The 19,064-nt window shown below is 37.7% G+C and overlaps 3 protein-coding genes across 11 annotated transcripts in view; 1 reads left to right on the top strand and 2 right to left on the bottom strand.

Moving 5' to 3' along the window:
* Positions 1–336: 336 nt before the first annotated feature.
* LOC113022272 (uncharacterized) lies at positions 337–6,252 on the bottom strand. 7 transcript variants are annotated; one of them, XM_026167488.1, is made up of 7 exons: positions 6,145–6,252; positions 5,718–5,751; positions 5,441–5,615; positions 5,196–5,352; positions 3,640–3,812; positions 3,166–3,394; positions 337–1,062 (listed from the first exon to the last, which is right to left on the bottom strand). In XM_026167488.1, exons 1-7 carry the CDS (start codon positions 6,167–6,169, stop codon positions 860–862), a joined length of 996 nt encoding a protein of 331 aa, XP_026023273.1. In that variant the 5' UTR covers positions 6,170–6,252; the 3' UTR covers positions 337–859. The 7 variants fall into 7 exon arrangements, with proteins under 7 accessions (XP_026023273.1, XP_026023274.1, XP_026023275.1 ...); XM_026167489.1 differs by having other exon boundaries at positions 5,718–5,730; positions 6,145–6,251; XM_026167490.1 differs by lacking the exon at positions 6,145–6,252 and adding an exon at positions 5,940–6,123 and having other exon boundaries at positions 5,718–5,730.
* A 105-nt stretch (positions 6,253–6,357) lies between these two features.
* rrp9 (ribosomal RNA processing 9, U3 small nucleolar RNA binding protein) lies at positions 6,358–13,841 on the top strand. Of its 2 annotated transcripts, none has more exons than XM_026167498.1 (15): positions 6,358–6,597; positions 6,721–6,815; positions 6,914–7,026; positions 7,108–7,175; positions 8,240–8,281; positions 8,380–8,506; positions 8,630–8,754; positions 8,865–8,957; positions 9,107–9,207; positions 9,290–9,424; positions 10,852–10,914; positions 11,019–11,176; positions 11,405–11,484; positions 11,580–11,653; positions 13,660–13,841. In XM_026167498.1, exons 1-15 carry the CDS (start codon positions 6,514–6,516, stop codon positions 13,760–13,762), a joined length of 1,461 nt encoding a protein of 486 aa, XP_026023283.1. In that variant the 5' UTR covers positions 6,358–6,513; the 3' UTR covers positions 13,763–13,841. The 2 variants fall into 2 exon arrangements, with proteins under 2 accessions (XP_026023283.1, XP_026023284.1); XM_026167499.1 differs by having other exon boundaries at positions 11,019–11,164.
* A 1,092-nt stretch (positions 13,842–14,933) lies between these two features.
* Positions 14,934–19,064, bottom strand: part of grm2b (glutamate receptor, metabotropic 2b) — a 30,118-nt gene continuing 25,987 nt past the window's right edge. For both annotated transcript variants that reach the window (XM_026167497.1, XM_026167496.1), the window contains exons 5-6: positions 17,633–17,825; positions 14,934–15,595 (exon numbers count right to left, since the gene is read on the bottom strand). In XM_026167497.1, the coding sequence (XP_026023282.1) occupies positions 15,522–15,595; positions 17,633–17,825 (267 nt within the window). In that variant the 3' untranslated portion in view covers positions 14,934–15,521. The remainder of the gene's footprint in view (positions 15,596–17,632; positions 17,826–19,064) is intronic.

Here is a 19,064-nt window from a genome sequence, read left to right on the forward strand (position 1 = left end):
TCAGTCAGTCAGTATGTGGCTGTGACTGTTACACACTGTTCTTGTTCTTACACTTGCTCCTCTATTCTCTTCATAGCTCCAGAGAACGAGGACACTGGTGTATTGCTTGAATGTAATGACTCATTTACCATTTAACACACAGTACTTCCTTAATTTAGTTAACCGAGTTTCTTTCTTTTCTTTTTTTGTTTACTTAAGTAACAGTCACCTTTCAGCGGAGTAGATCAATACTACAACAGGGGAAACAGGGGTCAGTACTGACATCTGTTGGCTGAGGAGGAAACAATACTGTAGGTTACTGTGCTGATGGAAGAAAGATTCAAATAACTGAAAAAATATCAGCTGCAAAACTTTATTGTTTGTTAGAGTGAAGCACAGAAAACACATGACAAACATTTTGAAACAGTTATCACATACAGTATACCTTGAAATTACCTGCAATGCACAAGTTGGAATGAACAACAGGGCAAAAGTGAGATCCCTGTCCTACTCACACGTGTAAAGGTCAGCTGACTGACTGATTCTAGCTTAAAAGGTTATTAACTTATAACCACTCTCTTAAATACAGTAAGAAAACCTAAATAAGAACACTTGTTTACAGTATTAATGATTACATATGTGGCAGTGTATAGCGCTATCGAACGTCTGGGTGTGGACACCATGTGACACTCAAGGTGAAAACAATCTAACAGACATTAACTGCTGTCAACGTAAAAATATAAATACTTATCATTCTTAAAAAATAAAGAACTAGATTTTAATGCTGAATGAACTATAGTGGATAAAAAAGGCAATCTGTGACCTATTTCTATCAGACATGAAATACGTGTGACCAACGGATGAAGACAGAGGTGAAGGACTATAACTGAGAGTCACTTGTCATTGCTCCGTCGTCGGGCAGAAGCGAGGCATCTTGGCAAAAGCTTTGCTCAGCATTAGCTCTGTTTTCTGTTTTACCCAACCCCAGTCTCTTCTTCAATAATTTATCCTCATTGTTCAACTTTGTGCGGATTGCGGTTTTTATTTGGCTGCTGTCAACACTGAACTTGGCTGCCACATGATCTGCAGGAAAGAAACAGAAACCTCTGGTTATCAAATTAGTACGTACAGTGGTGTGAAAAAGTGTTTGCCTTCTTCCTGATTTTCTAGTGTTTTGCATATTTGTCACACCTCTATGTTTCAGATCTGTTTCAGAAGTAATGCCCCCTCTTGTTAAATCACAAATTTACTATGATTCTTGTTTTGTTAATCATTGTTTTGGAAAGTGTTTTACTACAGACACCCAGGCCTGAATACTGGCAGACCTGTTGAATCAAGAAATCACTTGAGAAACAAAGTCAGAGATATTCATCAGTCTGGAAAGGGTTACAAAGACATTTCTAAGGCTTTGGGACTCCAGTGAACCAGAGTGAGAGCCATTACACACAAATGGAAAAACTTGGAAAAGTGGTGAAGCTTCCCAGCAGTGACTGGCCTACCAAGATTACTCCAAGAGCACACCAATGACTCATCCAGGACAATATTATGGAACCACAAGCTTCACATGTCTCAGTTAAGGTCAGAGTTCATGATTCAACAATAATAAAGAGACTGGGCAAAAATGCCATCCGTGGGAGAGTTCAAGGAGAAAACCACTGCTGACCAAAAAGAACACAAAGACTCGGCTCATATTTGCCTGAAAACATCTTGATGTTCCTCAAGAATTTAGGGGAAATACTCTGTGGACTGACAAGAACAAATGCTGACATTTTTAGAAGCATGTGTCCCATTGCATCTTCATCTCATCTTTCATTTCAGAAAATGATCATACTGGCAGTAAAATATAGTGGTGGCAGTGTGATGGTCTGGGGCTGTTTTGCTGCTTTAGGACCTGGAAGACTTGCTGTGATAAATGGAACCATGAATTCTATGGCGTTATTTTTGTGCCACTATTCTGAGCGCACGGAAAAAAATTTTTTGAGCGCACGTAAAAAAAAGTTTGCAGGTGCAAGTGTTGCATTTTGAGGAGAAATTTATTTTGAGCGAAGAAAAGCTAAATTTGAGTGAACAAAACTCATTGCTGCATGCAAAAAAAAAAAATGTATTTCAGTGTTTGCTATTATCCACACACACAAACACACAATAGCAGCCCCTCTCGCTCAGTTTTTGCATTTGCGCTTGCTCTCAACGTGTTGCTCGCGCTCTCAACGTGTTACTCGCGCTCTCAACGTGTTACTCGCGCTCTCAACCTTTCTGCCCGTGCGCGCTCAACTCTTTCTCTACACCGTTATATTTGTGCCACAAAACCAGCCAATCACAGACTTGGATGCAAAAAAATCCAAGCTGAGCGCACACGGGCAGAAATGTTGAGAGCGCGAGCAACACATTGCGAGCGAGCGCAAATGCAAAAACTGAGCGAGAGGGGCTGCTGTTGTGTGTGTGTGGATAATCGCAAACACTGAAACACTTTTTTTTGCACGCAGCAATGAATTTTGTTCACTCAAATTCAGCTTTTCTTCGCTCAAAATAAATTTCTCCTCAAAATACAACACTTGCACCTGCAAACTCTTTTTATGTGCGCTCAGAATAGTGGCACAAAAATAATGCCATAGAATTCTGCTGTCTACAAAAAATCCTGAAGGAGAAGGTCTGTTTCTGACCTCAAGCTGAAGCACTATTCAAGCACAATGATCCAAAATACACCAGCAGGTCCACCTCTGAATTGCTTAAGAAAAACAAAATAAAGGCTTTGGAGAGACCCAGTCAAAGTCCTGACATAAATCCGATTGAGATGCTGTGGCATGACCTTAAAAAGGTGGTTCATGCTCAAAAGGCATGCCAGTTATCGCTAATGCTTGATTGTAGCTGTTGCTGCTAAGGGCGGCACCAACCAGTTAGTAGTTTTAGGGGGCAATCACTTTTTCATACAGGGCCATGTAGTTTTGTATTATTTTCCTCTTAATAATAAAAATCTTCATATAGAAACTCCATTTTGTGTTTAATTGTGTAATTGTGTTATGTTTGTCTGATTTTCAAATTTGTTCGATGATCTGAAACGTTAAAGTGTGACAAACATACAAAAAATAGGAAATCGGGAAGGGGGCCAACACTTTTTTCAATCACCATATACAGCATTTACAAAGAAGGCTAATGTTTCTAAGGCATCCTTAGTGTTCCTTGATTTACCGATTAAACTTTTCAAAATCTCAGGTGGGAGCTGTGGCTTGTGGCAATCCTCTCCCGTAAAGGTATTCCTACGGCCCTGCAGAGAGTGGGTGGCCAGCGTTTCTCTGTCAAAAAGTATCATGAGCAGGGCTGAAGTGTACTTCTTGTAGTCTGCAATTTCTGCAATGCGCTCATAAAGATTTTTTGGCACTCGAAGATTCTCTGAGAGATAGATGAAATTGTGGTCATCCTACAAAGAAAAAGAAATATCTTTTATAAAAACATTACATTTCATTGGTGTTTGATCCCAAATTAACCATTTATAAAATAACAAATTAGTGCTAGCCTGCCTGAGCTTAAAAACAATGAACATTTCAAATGAGCACCAATGACATAAAACTTCTTCTAAGATAACAAAATGTTAATGAACTGATCAATCTGCCAACTCAGTTATACAAAGAAAGTACAAAGTCTACAGCACACAGGAGCGTTGACCTCTGGTATATTATGAAGCGCTCTCATTTCTGCCTCAGGCTCAGTCAGGAAAGAGATAGTCTCATCAGAGTTTTGTGGCGCAACTGCTCCTTCGCCTCCGTGGAGAACATGATCCAGGGTGACCCGCAGTTCATGTGCCGTGTGCCTCATCTGCATCATGAGAGTGTTCATCTCTGAAAAACGTTACAAACCACTGAAGTAAATCCGACACATGGTGAAGATATTCATCAGATAAATTATTTCATTTTATGTTTACAGCATAAACTCAGACAGAAAACTAAAAAGACTGACGGGATCCAATTTTTCCTTCCGCACATGTTATCAATGCACTAGACAGTTACACAGACGAATACTCAACATTTGACATTTAAATTTTAATAAGGCCCTGTTCTTGTCATTGTTGTTAAGAAATTCCCTTAAGTAATCTTCAGGAAAAGTTCTCCTGGCTTCTTGAAAGAAGCTCAAAGCTCTTCTTTGGATGTTGGCTGCCTTTTGTTTCTTTCTGTTTTCTCTGTCACGCACTGCTTCAGTAATATTTGCTCTGTCAAGGCCAATCCATGACTGTGTGTTTGGAATCATTGTCAGTATAAAAAAAATGAAGCTGTTGCCAATCAGAAATTTTCCAAATGGTACCTCGCTGTTCTTCTGCTCACAAAAGTTTGGCAAATTCAAATTTTCCATACCCATTTCCTTCCTTACGCATGGCTTCTTGACAGCCACCCTCCAGCTGAGACTGTTTGTGATGAGGCTTCAGTGAACAGTAGATGGATCAACTGAAAGGCCAGATGCATCTCCTCAGATCTTTTCTGGCTTTTTTCCTAATTATTAAGGACATGACTTTCACATACTGTAGATATTTTTCTAACACTTCTTTTGTCCTCTGCTTATCCAGAACAAATTCTCCACAAGTTCTATAAGGACACACTTCCCACCATGTTGAGATGTACCAACTTTTAAGCTAATAGCTCTGTGAGAATTACCATGATGGTACAAAAATACAATTTTATGCCCATCAACATAAATTATCTTTGGCATATTCAGTTCATTTAACTAAAGAAATGGGAACAAATTACATGCTTTTCGCCACAGGCTGCTAGTAACAAAGATACAATTTAAAATGAACTCTTTGCTAAGTTGTCTGGAAAGTGTAGTCAAAACACTGATTCGTCTCCTCACTTGGGTGCCTTTTTATGCTTGAATGATTCATAGGTCAGTCTTAAGTGGATTAACAAAGACAAAGGATTTCCTTGGAATTGGCAAGTATAAGAACTCAACTGAAAATGAGTGAAAAAGCAACCAGTGACCAAAGAAAAACTTTGGTGAAAGAGCTTCCTGCTCTTCCACTTTTTAAAAAAATTACAAGAAGGTCTAACTCCCAGGAAGAAAAATACAAAGAAATGCAGGATGACTCATTCGGATTTGTCCTTGTAGCATCTAAACCAGTTAGGTTTAGTTAGAGTAATGTGTGTGCTACAATGAATATTAATGTGGTCTGACAGTATTTTTAAAGGATATAAATTAACTGATTGATTGATTAGTTAATTTTTCCCACCCACCTTTGAGTTCCCTCAGCTCTCTCTCAGCCAAAATTCTGCATCTGCGTTCATATTTCAGTTGTGCCTGCAGCTGCTCTATTTTCATGAGAAGGCTGATGGTGTCTGTTCTGATTCCCGGGCTTGCAACATTGTCTTCATCAAATTCAATAGTGTCAAGCTGCCACAAGAGTTGAAAAAGAACACATAAAAAAAATCCAAGTTATACACAAGTTACTTATTCTGATAATTAAACAATGAACTCTCACGTCATTGTTGGGATAAGGTGAGTAGCTGGCCTCTTCATGGAGCCTAAACTTATCCTCGCCTGAATGACAGCCAAACTCTTGTGCATCTGTAACGTTATCGATCTTTATCATCTTAATGGGTGGCTGTGCTGCAGTCGCACCTGCGTCTCTCTTGGGTGGCATGGTGGTGAACAATCTGGGAAGAGTAAAAAGCACGTTGACACACCAAGTGCTGCTGCTTTTCTGCACAGGACAAACTCAAAGTTGGAGCCAAACTTTTTTCTTTTTTTTCACTCACTCAGCGACGATCTCTGCTCGTTTTAAACTCCCCCATGCAAAAACAGAGAGACAAAAAAAGGTTTGCAGTCAACCTTGCATCCCCCTCCCGCTGTCTCATCCCCCCTCCTCCTACCTACTACTAGCCTCCAGCTGCTGGAGCCAATGAGTGATGCAAACTGCATTTCAAAACATGTTCAAATACACGTGATATTTACTGTGCGATAGTTTAGAGGAACCTCACCTCAGGTTGAGCTCAACGACAAACTGTAAACACAGTCACTGAAGACAAAGGCAGTGCAGTACATGGAAATACTGCGTAGTAGAGGAAGTAGTAATACTACTGCAGTAGTACAGTACATAGATCCTGATATAATTAGGGATTTTTTTTAACCGCCGCGCATAACATTTTCGATTAAACATGTGTGAAATACTAATCTTACGTTTACCTTCCACTGTGTGTGGCGGGCACATTTATGGGATTACCGTCTTGTCAAATGCATATTTTTACAATTATGTGCGGAACAAAGCTGCGAAAACTTATTCCCCGAGGGAAGTATTTCGCCCCAGCACAATTTCCTGTTCATCGAAATTCCTACACGGGCCAATTAAAATCCAGAATTTTTATAAAGGGTGGGACATGTTAGAGTGAACGTGACAATTAGCCAATCAGTGTGCGCTCGCGGCCCATCTCAGCTTCCTAGTTTGGTTGCAGTCGACCCATGTGGGTTCAATGTTGACTTGCGGCTTGAGAAAGTTGAAGAGTTAACGCTGCATAACTGTTGTCAGTTTTGAAACGCTGCTTGTTGCGTTTCGACATGTCTTCATCATTCTTTTTAAAAACAAAAGAAAACCCCAAGTTTGCCAAGAAGGGGAAAAATACGGCGGGCACGAAGCGAAAGGTAGGTGAATTGAACTGTTAGCGGGTAAGCTAAACCATAGGGTTCACTCGTGGCTTCTTAACTGGTTTCCACTGTTGTTATAACGCTTTTATGGTAGATACATCGTATTTTTCCCCCTCGCAGGGTGATGTGGATCCTACCGGAAAAGGCAAATTACGAGCGAAGAAATCGAGCTCGAAATATAATGAAGAGATTTCCAGCGACTCAGAGACGGAGAGGTGCGTTTTCAGTGGGGGTTATACATTAATCACAAGCCTTTGGCCTCTAAATAAAAGCACGAGTCTTAATGATCTTTGTGATAATTTGATTTTTCCAGTGCCACAGCGCCAAAGAAAAGGCAGTCCACCGAGCAGATTGAGTATGAGGAGACTCCACAGGAGAAGAAGCTGAGATTAGCTAAACTTTACCTGGAGCAGCTCAAGGAAGAAGGTAAACTTGTGTCATTTACACAGGCACAACATTAAAATTCATTATTCCAGAATGAATGAAAATAATTCTTCTTATCTTCAGAGGAAAATAAAGCAGAAGAAGCCTCCTTTGAGACAGATCTAATTGCGGGAAGACTTCAAGAAGAAGTGGTAAGACATTTCCTATGTGAGCCCGTTTAAATGGTAGCTGTAGTACCAGGGTACCTTACATGACTTGGTTATTACACTGCCAGTTTCATGTGTTGAGCTATGTCTCTGTGTACTAACATTTACTCAGATTGTCCCCTCACAATGAAAATATCTTGTTGCCAACTCTACACCTAACATTACAAAGTGTTGAGCCTGTTGGCCAGATGTTCCTTAGATCATGCTGTTGTGAACGCCATTCATCCTGTCATTAATTGAGTTTTCACTTCTGGTCGATTTGCCCTTGCTCCTTTGTATGAATCGATCTCTCTATGCTCGGCAGTAACACAAGTCCTCCTGAATATGTAGCAGAAATGCGCTCAGTATTTTGTTTTTGTTTTGGTTTGTTTTTTTTACTTGAGGCAGACATTTGATGGTATCTGTGGGTCCTTATATTTTGGCAATAATTATTATGCTCTCAATTCCAAAAAGTTGATTCTGTTCATCTGGACGTAGTATTTTCAGTGGGAGAAACATTTTGTCACTCATCCAAGTGACTTCTTCAGTCTCTGAAGACTGACATGACTTCTTCAGAAGTCACTTGGATGAGTGAATTGACAGTACTGAACAGGTTGATCAACATAGAGGTAGACTACACTTCAGAGTTTCAGAGGGGTTTGCTGTTATGACATTCCTATGGCATAGATTCAACTCAGATGTCTAAATCAAATCTTAATAAAGTTTTTTTTGTTCCCATGATTTTTCAAAGTTTAGTTAGGCCACAGTTTAGTTTCAGTTTCACAAGACAATTTTCTCTAAATTAAATAATGACTGATGTAAAAATGCTGATGTGGTCTTCTGGGTTACAGTTCAGTAATTTCTAATAATTTGCAGCTTTACATCTTATGATCAGATGCAAGAAATATTTTGGTTGTACTTGATCACATCAAAAACAGTATCTCATTGATACTGTTTTTTTTTTTTTTTTTTTTTTTTGGATTTACTGTACTTGATTTGCTGGACTTGTGTTTATAATATTGATATTTCTGTGGATGTGAGTTTATTTTATTTTTTCCTTCTCCCATCAGCTTGAACAGAGAGGAAAGCTCCAGCGGCTCATCGCCAAAGATGTAATTATCAGAATTTTCATCCTTTTAATCCCGCTGTGTGTCTAATAAGAAGTTTAATGTTATTTATTTCTGTGTGTTTTTTGTTTGCTTGTTTTTAGCTCATACCACCAGATCCTTCAGAGATCAGGATGTTCAGAGGACACAAACTTCCAATTACGTGCCTGGTCATCACTCCAGATGACAAGTACATCTTTTCTGCTGCCAAAGACTGCTCCATCATTAAATGTTAGTGTATAGTTAATCCTTACAAATTTTTTTAAACTCCTGTCGTGAAAATAAATTCAAATTATTTCACAGTTGTGAAGGCTAATACTTTAATAATAATATGTTTGGAAATGTTCTTATTAGGGGATGTTGAGAGTGGTAAAAAAATACATACAATACCTGGTGGAAGGAAGGGTACAGAGGATCGCCATGTTGGACATACAGCCCACATCTTGTGTATGGCCATATCATCGGATGGCAAGTACTTGGTGAGTAGTTCTTCCTCAGCAATTCCTGCTTTTACCAATTTTGGGAATCCAGCTTATTCTACCTTTCTTACCAAAGTGTGACCATAACGTCTTTGTTTACATATTTTTAGGCCACTGGAGACATGAACAACCTGATCATGATTTGGGAGGCAGAATCGTGTAAACATTTGTATAAATTTACAGGACACAAAGGTGCTGTGTCGGTATGTTCTTGATGGGTTTTTTTTTTTGTTTTGTTTTTTTGTTTTTCCCCCCTCACTAGTTGGCTACAATTTTGACATTTTAACATCTCAGCTGTGCGTTGGTGATACCTGCAGTTCTCTTATAACACAATCTTCTTTTTCCTTCACAGGGCCTTTCATTCAGGAAGGGGACTCATGATCTGTACAGCGCCTCTCATGACCGCTCAATCAAAGTGTGGAATGTGGATGAGAATGCATATGTAGAAACTCTGTGAGTGACCAATCAGAAAATAATTTCTCACATTCATTTGGCTCTAGTGTGTGAAATTAACTGTGACTGTAAATTCCTGTAGCTTTGGCCATCAGGACTCGATCACAGGACTGGACAGCCTGAGCCGTGAGCGCTGTGTGACTGCAGGAGGGCGGGACGGTACTGTACGGGTGTGGAAGATAGCTGAAGAGTCTCAGCTGGTGTTCCATGGCCATGAGTGAGTCTCTTGACTTCTGTGCATTGCTTGTTCTCACCAGTGTGCACAAATTCAGGTGCTTTGTCTGTTTGCTTGTTTTCTAAGATTCATATAAAAGCATTTAATAATTGCACAGAAATGTTCATAGTCTGCATTAAAAATATATGCAAAATTACCATCTGAAATAAGAGAACCTGAGAATGAAGCCAGAGTGTTTCCACAGGAGTGGTAATTGTTATTATTTATTTTTAAACAGAAAAAGCGATGCTTGGCTGGAATGACAAGTATGCTGAAGATTGCTTCCCCAAAGACAAACTAGCTCAAGTTAAAACTTGACTTTGTAGTTGGTGTGGGGGGGGAATCTAAGCAGAATGTAAGAAAGAGAAGACAGTGGATAGCAAGGTGCACCTCATCTGTTGGCTTCAGATGAGAAATTATTTCAAATATTGAAAAACCCCCATATTCTTCAGCATATGCAATAAATAGTTAAAATAAGATAACTAGTATATATGAAAAATGTTAAAGTCTACACATTCTCATTTTTGTTCTTTATAGGCAATTTAATATTTTATAGTGTTGTATTTAATTCTAAATTTGAGCATTTTTGACCTATGGTCTTTTGGAATAGGGTAAATATTGACCAAAACAGAAAACGTAATATGGAAATATTGTGCTAATACACATGGTTTACACGCAGATTTGTTCACAAGCACTGTTTGTGAACCAATCACATTTTACTTTTTTGGCCTGAAAAAATAAATTAATAAATCTTAAAATTAGAAACCATTAGGAAATTATTTTTGGACACTGCAAATGTCAGCTAAACCACTAGAAGAAAGAAGTGGCTCGGTGGTGTAGTCGTTAACACATTAACCTTACATGCAAAAGATCTTCAGTTCAAGACGGAGAGCAAACAAACCCAGAGTCATGCTACTCAGAGAGCCAGTCGCAGGCTTGGATAAATGTTGTGTCAGAAGGTATCTGGCTGTGCCAAATCATACACGCAGATCCCATCTGCTGTGGCAACTCCTAGGGAAATAAGGGAGCAACCAAAAATGGCCAAAAATCAGCACAATTTCTCATGGATGATCTTGCTCTTCTGCTGCTGGCACTATACTCTCATATAAAGTTTGAAAAAATATGAAAGAAATCAAATTATTACTACCTTTGTTACCTTTGTTACTACCTTTGTTACTACCTTTTTGACTGCTGCGTGGTTTTTATTGTCCCTCTACCATTAAACATGTCTGTTGGTTGATTTATATAAAATCTTTTGATATTAGATGTATTGGAGTAATTTTCATTCTGAAAATTTAACAGCACAGCTTGATTTTTTTAATTTTTTTTTAATAGATGTACACATTCATAAATGCATATTTATTTATAGTCTATTTTTCTTTAAGCATACAGTGAGACTGACAACTCTGATTTTGTTGTCTTTTATTAAGGGGTTCAATTGACTGTATCCAACTCATAAATGAGGAACACATGGTAACAGGAGCAGATGATGGGTAATAATTTGCTGCTATGTTGATTCAGTTTCTTTCTCTCCATTTTTATTTATTCGGTGTGTAATAGTGTGAACTAACTCATTCATATTTCCTGACAACCTCAGCTCTGTGTGTCTTTGGAGTGTCAACAAGAAGAAACCTCTCAGCACAGTGAAACGGGCCCACGGTTGCCATGGTGATGCAGGGATTGAGCAGCCTCATTGGGTCTCTTCAGTGGCGGCACTTCAGAACTCTGATACTATTGCCTCAGGTGCCTATAGCTGTGAGAAACCTCTTCATGTGCTTTTCAGTAACACATGGACCCGTTTTTATTCGCAGGATAATGTAAATAAAGTGTTTTACGAGTGATTTGTTTGAATGCAGATGTATTCAGTGCAAGTAATAAATTCATTCCTGATGAAAAGGACATCAAAGTAATACATCAACCTAGGTTGGTGTTTAAGTAAGCTGTCGTCATTTGGCTTTGTATAACAACGGATCTTCCTTGCAGGTTCCCACAACTCAGAGGTTAATGTGTGGAAATGTGGCCAGAATTATCGTGGGCTTCAGCCTCTGTTCAGTGTACCAGTGGTAAGCAGTTAACCCTTTCCTCTCATTTAAATAAATAAATAATAATAAGTTGCATAAATGCTTATTTTCTTTCTCTACTTTCCTTTCCTGCCTAGTCTGGTTTCGTCAACAGTTTGAAGTTTTCAAGCTCTGGTCAGTTCTTGGTTGCAGGAGTTGGACAGGAGCACAGGTACATTTATACTCATGTTTCCATAGAAACTAAAGTTCCTGAAAACTAATGAATGTCAGCACAAGTTCATGTTTAGTGGACAAAACATCCACTAGGTGGCAGTGTTAATCCATCTTTAACATTTTAGAATTTTTAGGTTGACTTGGCCTCATTCATATAGTTATGCAGTTACTAACTGAAGGTAACCAGGAAGTATGATGTTGGATAATGTCACACTTGTCATGTAGTATTTTCGATCAGTTTAGCTGAATGCAAGGTAAAATAAAATGTGCAAGTGGATCAGATATTTTGTCTTGATGCATGCTCAATCATCCAGGTCAGTAAATCCACAAAAGATGATTCTGTTCATGTTGGGGAAACCTGCAGTCAGCTGAGACTGAAGAAGTCACTTGAATGAGTGACGAAGCATTTCTCCCACTGAAAATCTGTCCAGATGAACAAAATCAACTTTTGTGGATCGGATATTTTGTTTTGGTGTGTCGATCATAGTTACAGATTTTACAGAATGACATGTAAATCTGAACTGGTTTTTTTTTTTGTTTTGTTTTTTTTCTTTATTTTGATTGTATTGACATATGAAACAAACAGTGTTAAACTTGACCACTGTGAAAATTGCTGAGGGGAACTGACAGTGATTATTGTAATTTGATATCCAAAATGCTTTCTTGTGTACTGGAGGGTCTGAGCTGCTCTATAGTAAATCCATCCACCCACTCATGGCTGTAGCTCAGGTCATCTACTGATCAGAAGGTCAGTGGTTCGATCCCTGGATGCCCCTAGTCTTCACTCATCCATTGGTGTATGAATGTGTGTGAATGGTACTAAGCACTTAGACGCATACAAGGTGGTGCTTGTGTGAATGGGGTGAATGTGGCATGTTGTATAGAGTGCTTTGAGTACTATATAAGAATCAGTCCATTTTACCATTTACCATCTCTTCCACTTATCCATTTCAGGGGGGATTATCCCAGCTACCACAGAGCGAACTGTTCTCTACAGTACAGTTTAATTAATCCAAAACCTTGTCCGACAGATAGGATTTTTATGACTAATACCTGTATTGACCAATTACTCGTTTGCTCTCTGGACCAGCTGTTGCTTATAGGGAAGTTACAGATTGCCTTCATCTGCAATCAAAACTTATGACTTATCTGAAGGGATCTTGTCTTTTCTTTACTTTGTAAATGTTTATCAGTCATTATAAATACCAAAACCTCGGGATCAGGAAATGGCCTAGCTGATATGTCAGTCAGACTAATTGTGCCTCCAAAGATGTGCAGGTTACTCGTACTGTGTGCATTAATACTGCTCTATAGCAGTGTTTTTAAACTGTGTACTGATAACACGTCAGGTGGTCCCCCACCCTTTTTTATTTCCGAAGGTGCAATATCCGTGTTTTCCAAAAAAGTTTTATTGGAGCATTGGAGAGGTGCTTTTTTTTTCTTTTCTAACCTTACCTGAATCCATCTTAGATGAGCTCAGGCTCAGAGACAGCTTCTGCATTTCTCAATCACTGTTTATTCCCTCGAGGTTTTTGCTTTGCATGCTAGAGTTTTAATGAACTGACAGTTTTCAGGAGTGTGCCTGAGCCTGTGCATTGATTTCTACTTCAGAATTGTCTGTTTCCAGCACGGTGTTGCCTGAGGACACACAGATCACAGACATTAATTACTGGTTTTCAACCTTTGCGCAAAGAGATTTCTCCGGATCTCTGATTTTTAATGTACCATAGATGATGAAATTCTTTGCAGTCTTCTATTGAGTGGGCAAACCATCCTCAATTTTTCTTCTGAAAGCCTCAAGCTCACTGTGGTGATCGTTTAATACAAAATGTTTATGACCTGTTACCAGATATCAGATTTAAACCATTTCTCCAGTGTTTTATTACTCCATCCCTCCTTATTTGTTTTTTAATTAACAATCCATATGGTGGTTAATCATTAATCTTCAGTGAACTGTTAGTGTTAAAATAATGATTTGTAAATAAATCTTTGTTTTGTTTACAGATTGGGACGATGGTGGAGACTAAAGGAAGCCAAGAATGGAATTTATGTTATTCCTCTTAAAAGGAAACCCTCTGATCCAGAGGAAACTAAAAGCGCTGAATAGAAAACTGTTAAATGCTTTTCCTTTTGTAAATTAAAGATCTAAAAATAAAAAATAAAATCTCAGGATTTTTTTAATTTTATTTATTTTTTCTTTACTTACTTTAAAAAATAAAAAATAAAATCCAGACAGTATCTGTTTCTACAGTTGTCTGTGGATTCCTCTTGTTATTAAAAGACAATAACAGCTTTTGGTTTAGTGAAGAAGTCAAAGCATTGTTGGTAAGGCATCCCTGCATAAAAATAAAGTGTGAAGAGGCTGAATTGTAGGAGAGGAAAAAAGACTGCTGGTTCTATTTTGTGATCATAAAGTTTTGAAGTGTCATGATGTTCTATGAAAGTTAGGCTGTAAGTGTGTCTGGAAAAGTGATGACTGCTTCTGTGTGTAGGGTATTGGAGGAGTCAGATCAAAAGTTGTGAATCATAGATATGGTGGTAGCAGACCAGCATATCATTTGAATCTCATAAAAATGTAATTGAAAGTATATTGGCATCTTTTAGTAATAAGGGGAAAAAAAAGGTTTACAGCTTATTTCTACTTTTACTTTACTTGACATTTACTTGGTATTTACAGGAGGGAAAGTGCACAAAATCTTAATTATACAAGTGATTTGTCAGACCAGCCTCAGGGACTGCAAGCTGTTGACTAGTGACATTATGTCAGTGACAGTTATTGTTATATAATAACCAAGAATTACCAAGAATTGGTATTTGCACCATCTTCAGTCATCCTGCAGGTGTCCACTTAGACCCAGGTGGACATGTTGATGCCATTTTCATTAGGAATCGTTTTATTATCCAACTCTTAATTTTGTATGCCATATAGGGGGGAAAAAACAGTATCATCTTCTTTCACAGTTAAACATGCAGACAGTAACATTTAAATTTTTAATAAAGTCACTTCTATTTATGCTGCAGGCAGACAGTGGGTACAGTTTCACATCTAAAACGCCAGTCCGCATTTAATGTGTTTATGTAGGATTCGTGTGAACTTTTTTTTCCCCCATGTACAATTGCAGGTACTCAACTATTAAAACAGCAGCTATCCTGCACTAGTTTGGTAACTGAAAATTTACTGAAATGGCAGAAATCGGCTAATCACGCATCCAGATCTCAATTGCGATTCTTGTGCATAGCTCCTCTGAATTTGACTGAAAGTGGGAACCCAAACAAAGTAGAATTTGATCTTTTAATATTAAAAAAGAACATTTTATTTACATAAATTACAAGTAAGCACGCACTGCTATACCAGTCTACATTAACACACGTCCTTTACGTTGTCTAGTTGCCTAGTTTTCATCACATTCACTATAGTTAGTCACACATTTTGCTTAACAGAAGGGCTAACTTTATCTCAAAGCATTTTTTTGTCAATGTCTAAACATCTGGATATATTCACAGCACTGTAAGAACACAATAAGAACAGCCTTTTGTTTTTGTATAACACTATTGCTTCACAACCACCCATTTGACAACAAGACTCTTTAGGACAAGGCACGGTGCATTTAATCACATCTATCTGTAAACCAAGGAGATCACAGCATATTAAATCTATACAAAAAAAAAGGCTTTACAGTTGATACATACTGCTCACTGTAAGAACATCGTTACGCTTTCACAGTTAGAGTTACCATTGCCACTGTCAGTCTAGTTATCTCTCTGCAACATGTTAGATGCCATGGGGGCTTTGTCATACACAGCTCTGTTGGATGGAAGGATGATTGATGACAGGATGGTTGCTTCTGCTTAGAGAGGAATGTTTTTCACAAAGAGGATGTTGTGGAGTCCACCACTTCTCGCCCGTTGCAAACTGCTGGCACATAGTTGGAGGCTGATCCTGAGGGAATAAAAGCAGTGATGTTAGAGTTTCCTGCAAACCAGAGATAAAAGCTGCGAGGAGCAAGTGGTCCAAATACATTAGGCACCCTGTCTTTAAGTACAATTTTGAGGTATCCTTTTTGTGCATGACTTTTATTGTGAAGTTTATTTGGCTGATCACGATTATACAGACTTGCACATAAAATGTTACAAAACAATACAGTTTCTGTCCGGTTGCTTCATCACTAGCTATAATTGAACAATGTGAAATACTGCAACCAGAAATCCATCACAGCTTACAGTGCTATTTTCCAGACAGTATCCTTACATTGTTGAATTCCTACTTTTAATTGCAGCAATTAAATACTTTTTATTTCTTACATCATTTTTTTTTCTGACAACAGAAATCACTTTAGTCTAAGAGACGAGATAAAGCATAAAGTGTCAGAAGCCTTTTAATGCGCAGCTTTTCTTTTGGACTAAAAGCAGTGTGAGGTCTCCCAGCTATAAAAGAGTAAATGGCACGCTCACTATAGAACCATGTAAACGTCTCATATATATTTAATGTGTTTTTTGTCTGTGAACATAGTCAGTTTATTAATTGGTTTCAGATAAGACTTTCTCTTACCCAAAATGAAAAGAAAAACATAATGGCATGGTTATTAATTGCAGAGCTATGCTGCAAAACTACAGAAACAAGCAGGAAAAACCTTTCAGTATTATATAGAAATTTCTTCACTCTTACCCATGTTCCACTAAATAAGAATAATAAATTTTTAAAAAAAAATGAAATAAATGATATTTCAGTGTTTTACTGCAATGCTGTCATTTTGATCTGAGTTTCACAGTGAAACTGTCAACTGTTACCCAGTTTTATTTCTGATTTTATTGTGAAGCACTTTTGTGATTCTTATACATTTTAATTACTTACTTTTTTGTAATACTTACTTAATTTTTAAATTATGTAAGATGCCCTATCCGTATGGAAAAGGGTATCTCAGCTTAGAAAGAACACAGACAGGCATATTCTTATTTGCCTGCCAGCACCTCACAAATTTAAACAGTACTGTATATTTCATTTACAGTGCTGTGAAAAAGTAATTGCTCCCTAAACATAATAACTGGTGTTGGCACCCCTGGCAGCCAGAGATTAGGCAGTAACACGTTACTTGTAACGTGTATAGTAACGCGTTACTTGTAACTATTTGAAAGACTGAGTGTAAACACAAAAAATATTTTATTTTATGTGCTGGAATGTGCAGAAAATAGGTTTAAATGTTAAACTAATTTCTTCAAGTCAGAGAATGTTGCATATAATTAAATTTTTACTTGATGCATAAAGTTAAAAGATTAAAACTGATAAAACAAGTTAAAAAAAAAAGAGACTTTTCCATTTGATTACATTTTGTATGATGGATTATGCAGAAAAAGTAGAAGTGGGCTGAAAGATCTATCGCTTTATTAGTTATTCAGGTTGTAAATCGTGTTTTTAAAAAGTAACTAAGTAATTAATTACTTTTGAAAATAAATAATCAGTAAAGTAACGGGATTACTTTTTTGGGGAAGTAATCAGTAATTAGTTACTGATTACTTTTTTCAAGTAACTTGACCAACACTGCTGGCAGCAAGAACAATGCGATAAAGCATTACTCTTTCACACAGGGCCAAGTTGGTTTGACTGGGCTTTTTATTTCCTGTGAAGTGTGACAAATATGCAAAAAAATATCATAAATAAATAAAATTAAAAATAAAAAGGCCAATTAAAATAATGGGCAAATCCTGAAACAACAGATTTTTCAGCTTGCAGCCCATTTGTGCTCGTCTACAAATTAAATAATCTCCAAGTTTTACGTAGACTGATTGTTTAATATTGGAGAAAGCCATGTTAGCTGATAAGTTGTGTTAAATCTCCTGGCTGTATATTCATATTTACCATATAAAGTGTGTATGTTAGCATGTTGAGCTAAAGACCATCTGGTAGTCCTTTGTCTTTATGTTGTGTTAATAGTTTCTTTTACAAGTAAAGAACCATATTCTGTATACTCTGCATTAGTACCTTTTGAGAAGCTTGAGCTGGGGGCAGAGGCAGACGTAGAAACTGTGGTACTGAAGCGGTTGGTTGTGACTCTTAGTGTGGCCACATTTTTCTGGGGCTGAAAAAGGATGATGTGGACCTTTGGGGCGAAGAGGCACCCGAGAACCACGGAGCCACTCAGACTGACGGAGATGCACATGGTGGTGGTCTGTACCTGGGATGAAAGAGAGCATGTGTGTAATGATGGCTACATCAGTCTGCTCTTTGTTTTTTGTTTTTTCATTTGGTCTTCAAAAAGACTAATGAAGTTCATTCAAAGGCCACCTGGTCCCAGTTCTTCTCTCTCACACAGCCTTTGATCAAATCACTCATATTTTCATTTATTCCCTGTTCTGGTTATTTACAAACCTTAACCTTAATGTGTGGTTCCTTTCAAACATCCATTAATCAATCTTTACATTAACATCTTTTCTAAAAGTCAATCAAAAACCAAACACAACCCTGTAACAAATATTCACTTATACATGGATATAAGCTTTACTAATAAATAGTGATATAATAAATTAGATGTTTAACAGAAGGTTAACAACTGATAATCAACTTTTTGTTCAAGAAACAGAAAGCAAAAGAAAACGTTACCTGGATGGAATCAAAATGAAAAACAAATCAAATTTGTCCCTTTCAGGTTTCTTATAGTTATTATTCTCACATTATTAGCCATATTTTACATTTTGAACAGTGTGTGGTTTTCAGCTGCGTTTGTTAGCAATTCTAATTGTCCATTTGTATGCGCATGAACATGAGGGCAAGAAGTCGAAAGAGAGATAAGCACAGCTGGCTGTCCTGGAAAGTCGGAGCCTTGTTAGTCATATTTCAGCTGCTAATGTGAGCTGACTGCTGGGGTCATCTTCCTGAGCTCCGTCTCTTCCCACCCCACTGGTTACCCCTGCAGTCCAGGAACTTCTATTTGCAGAACCACAGCATGAAGTGAAATCTCTCCCAAACATACTGCACAATAACAGCACTGCAGAAATATGAGAAGTCATCATGCATTTCAACTTCAAAAATAAGTAGTGAAAAGCACCACCAGGACTCCTGGTAACATAACTTTGCCTTCTCTCTGCAGCTCCTAATCTTTTTCAGCCATAAAGATAACTTTCTAGCAGCTATTCCCTTTAAACAGATTACACAAGTAATTAGAAACCACCAGTGTTTGCAACAGCACAACATGAGCTGTATTTGTATGATGTATTTCATTGTTAGACATTTGCATTTAATGTCGTTTTAGCTTATTACTCTTTCTTAAATTTCCTTCCCTTTTATGAAGCACAATTTAATGTACTTTAATTTAGCCTTTATAGGTTGTTTACTCACTGTTTTATTACCCAGTGAGTAAAGTTCATACTACAGAAACTATACTGTAGAAAGGAGACGGAAAAAAATTAAAGGTTTT

This window comes from Astatotilapia calliptera, chromosome 5 (genome assembly GCF_900246225.1).
Source record: "Astatotilapia calliptera chromosome 5, fAstCal1.2, whole genome shotgun sequence".
In the NCBI taxonomy this organism is placed as follows: Eukaryota; Metazoa; Chordata; class Actinopteri; order Cichliformes; family Cichlidae; genus Astatotilapia; species Astatotilapia calliptera.

Coding starts and splice junctions, on each gene's coding strand:
- LOC113022272 (XM_026167488.1), bottom strand. CDS start 6,169: ATGTGCCCGCCACACACAGTGGAAG. Junction 5,616..5,717: donor CGAGCAGAGATCGTCGCTGA/GTGAGTGAAAAA, acceptor TACTCTTCCCAG/ATTGTTCACCACCATGCCAC. Junction 1,063..3,165: donor GATTTTGAAAAGTTTAATCG/GTAAATCAAGGA, acceptor TCTTTCCTGCAG/ATCATGTGGCAGCCAAGTTC.
- rrp9 (XM_026167498.1), top strand. CDS start 6,514: ATGTCTTCATCATTCTTTTTAAAAACAAAAGAAAACCCCAAGTTTGCC. Junction 6,816..6,913: donor AGCGACTCAGAGACGGAGAG/GTGCGTTTTCAG, acceptor TGATTTTTCCAG/TGCCACAGCGCCAAAGAAAA. Junction 11,654..13,659: donor GGAGTTGGACAGGAGCACAG/GTACATTTATAC, acceptor TTTTGTTTACAG/ATTGGGACGATGGTGGAGAC.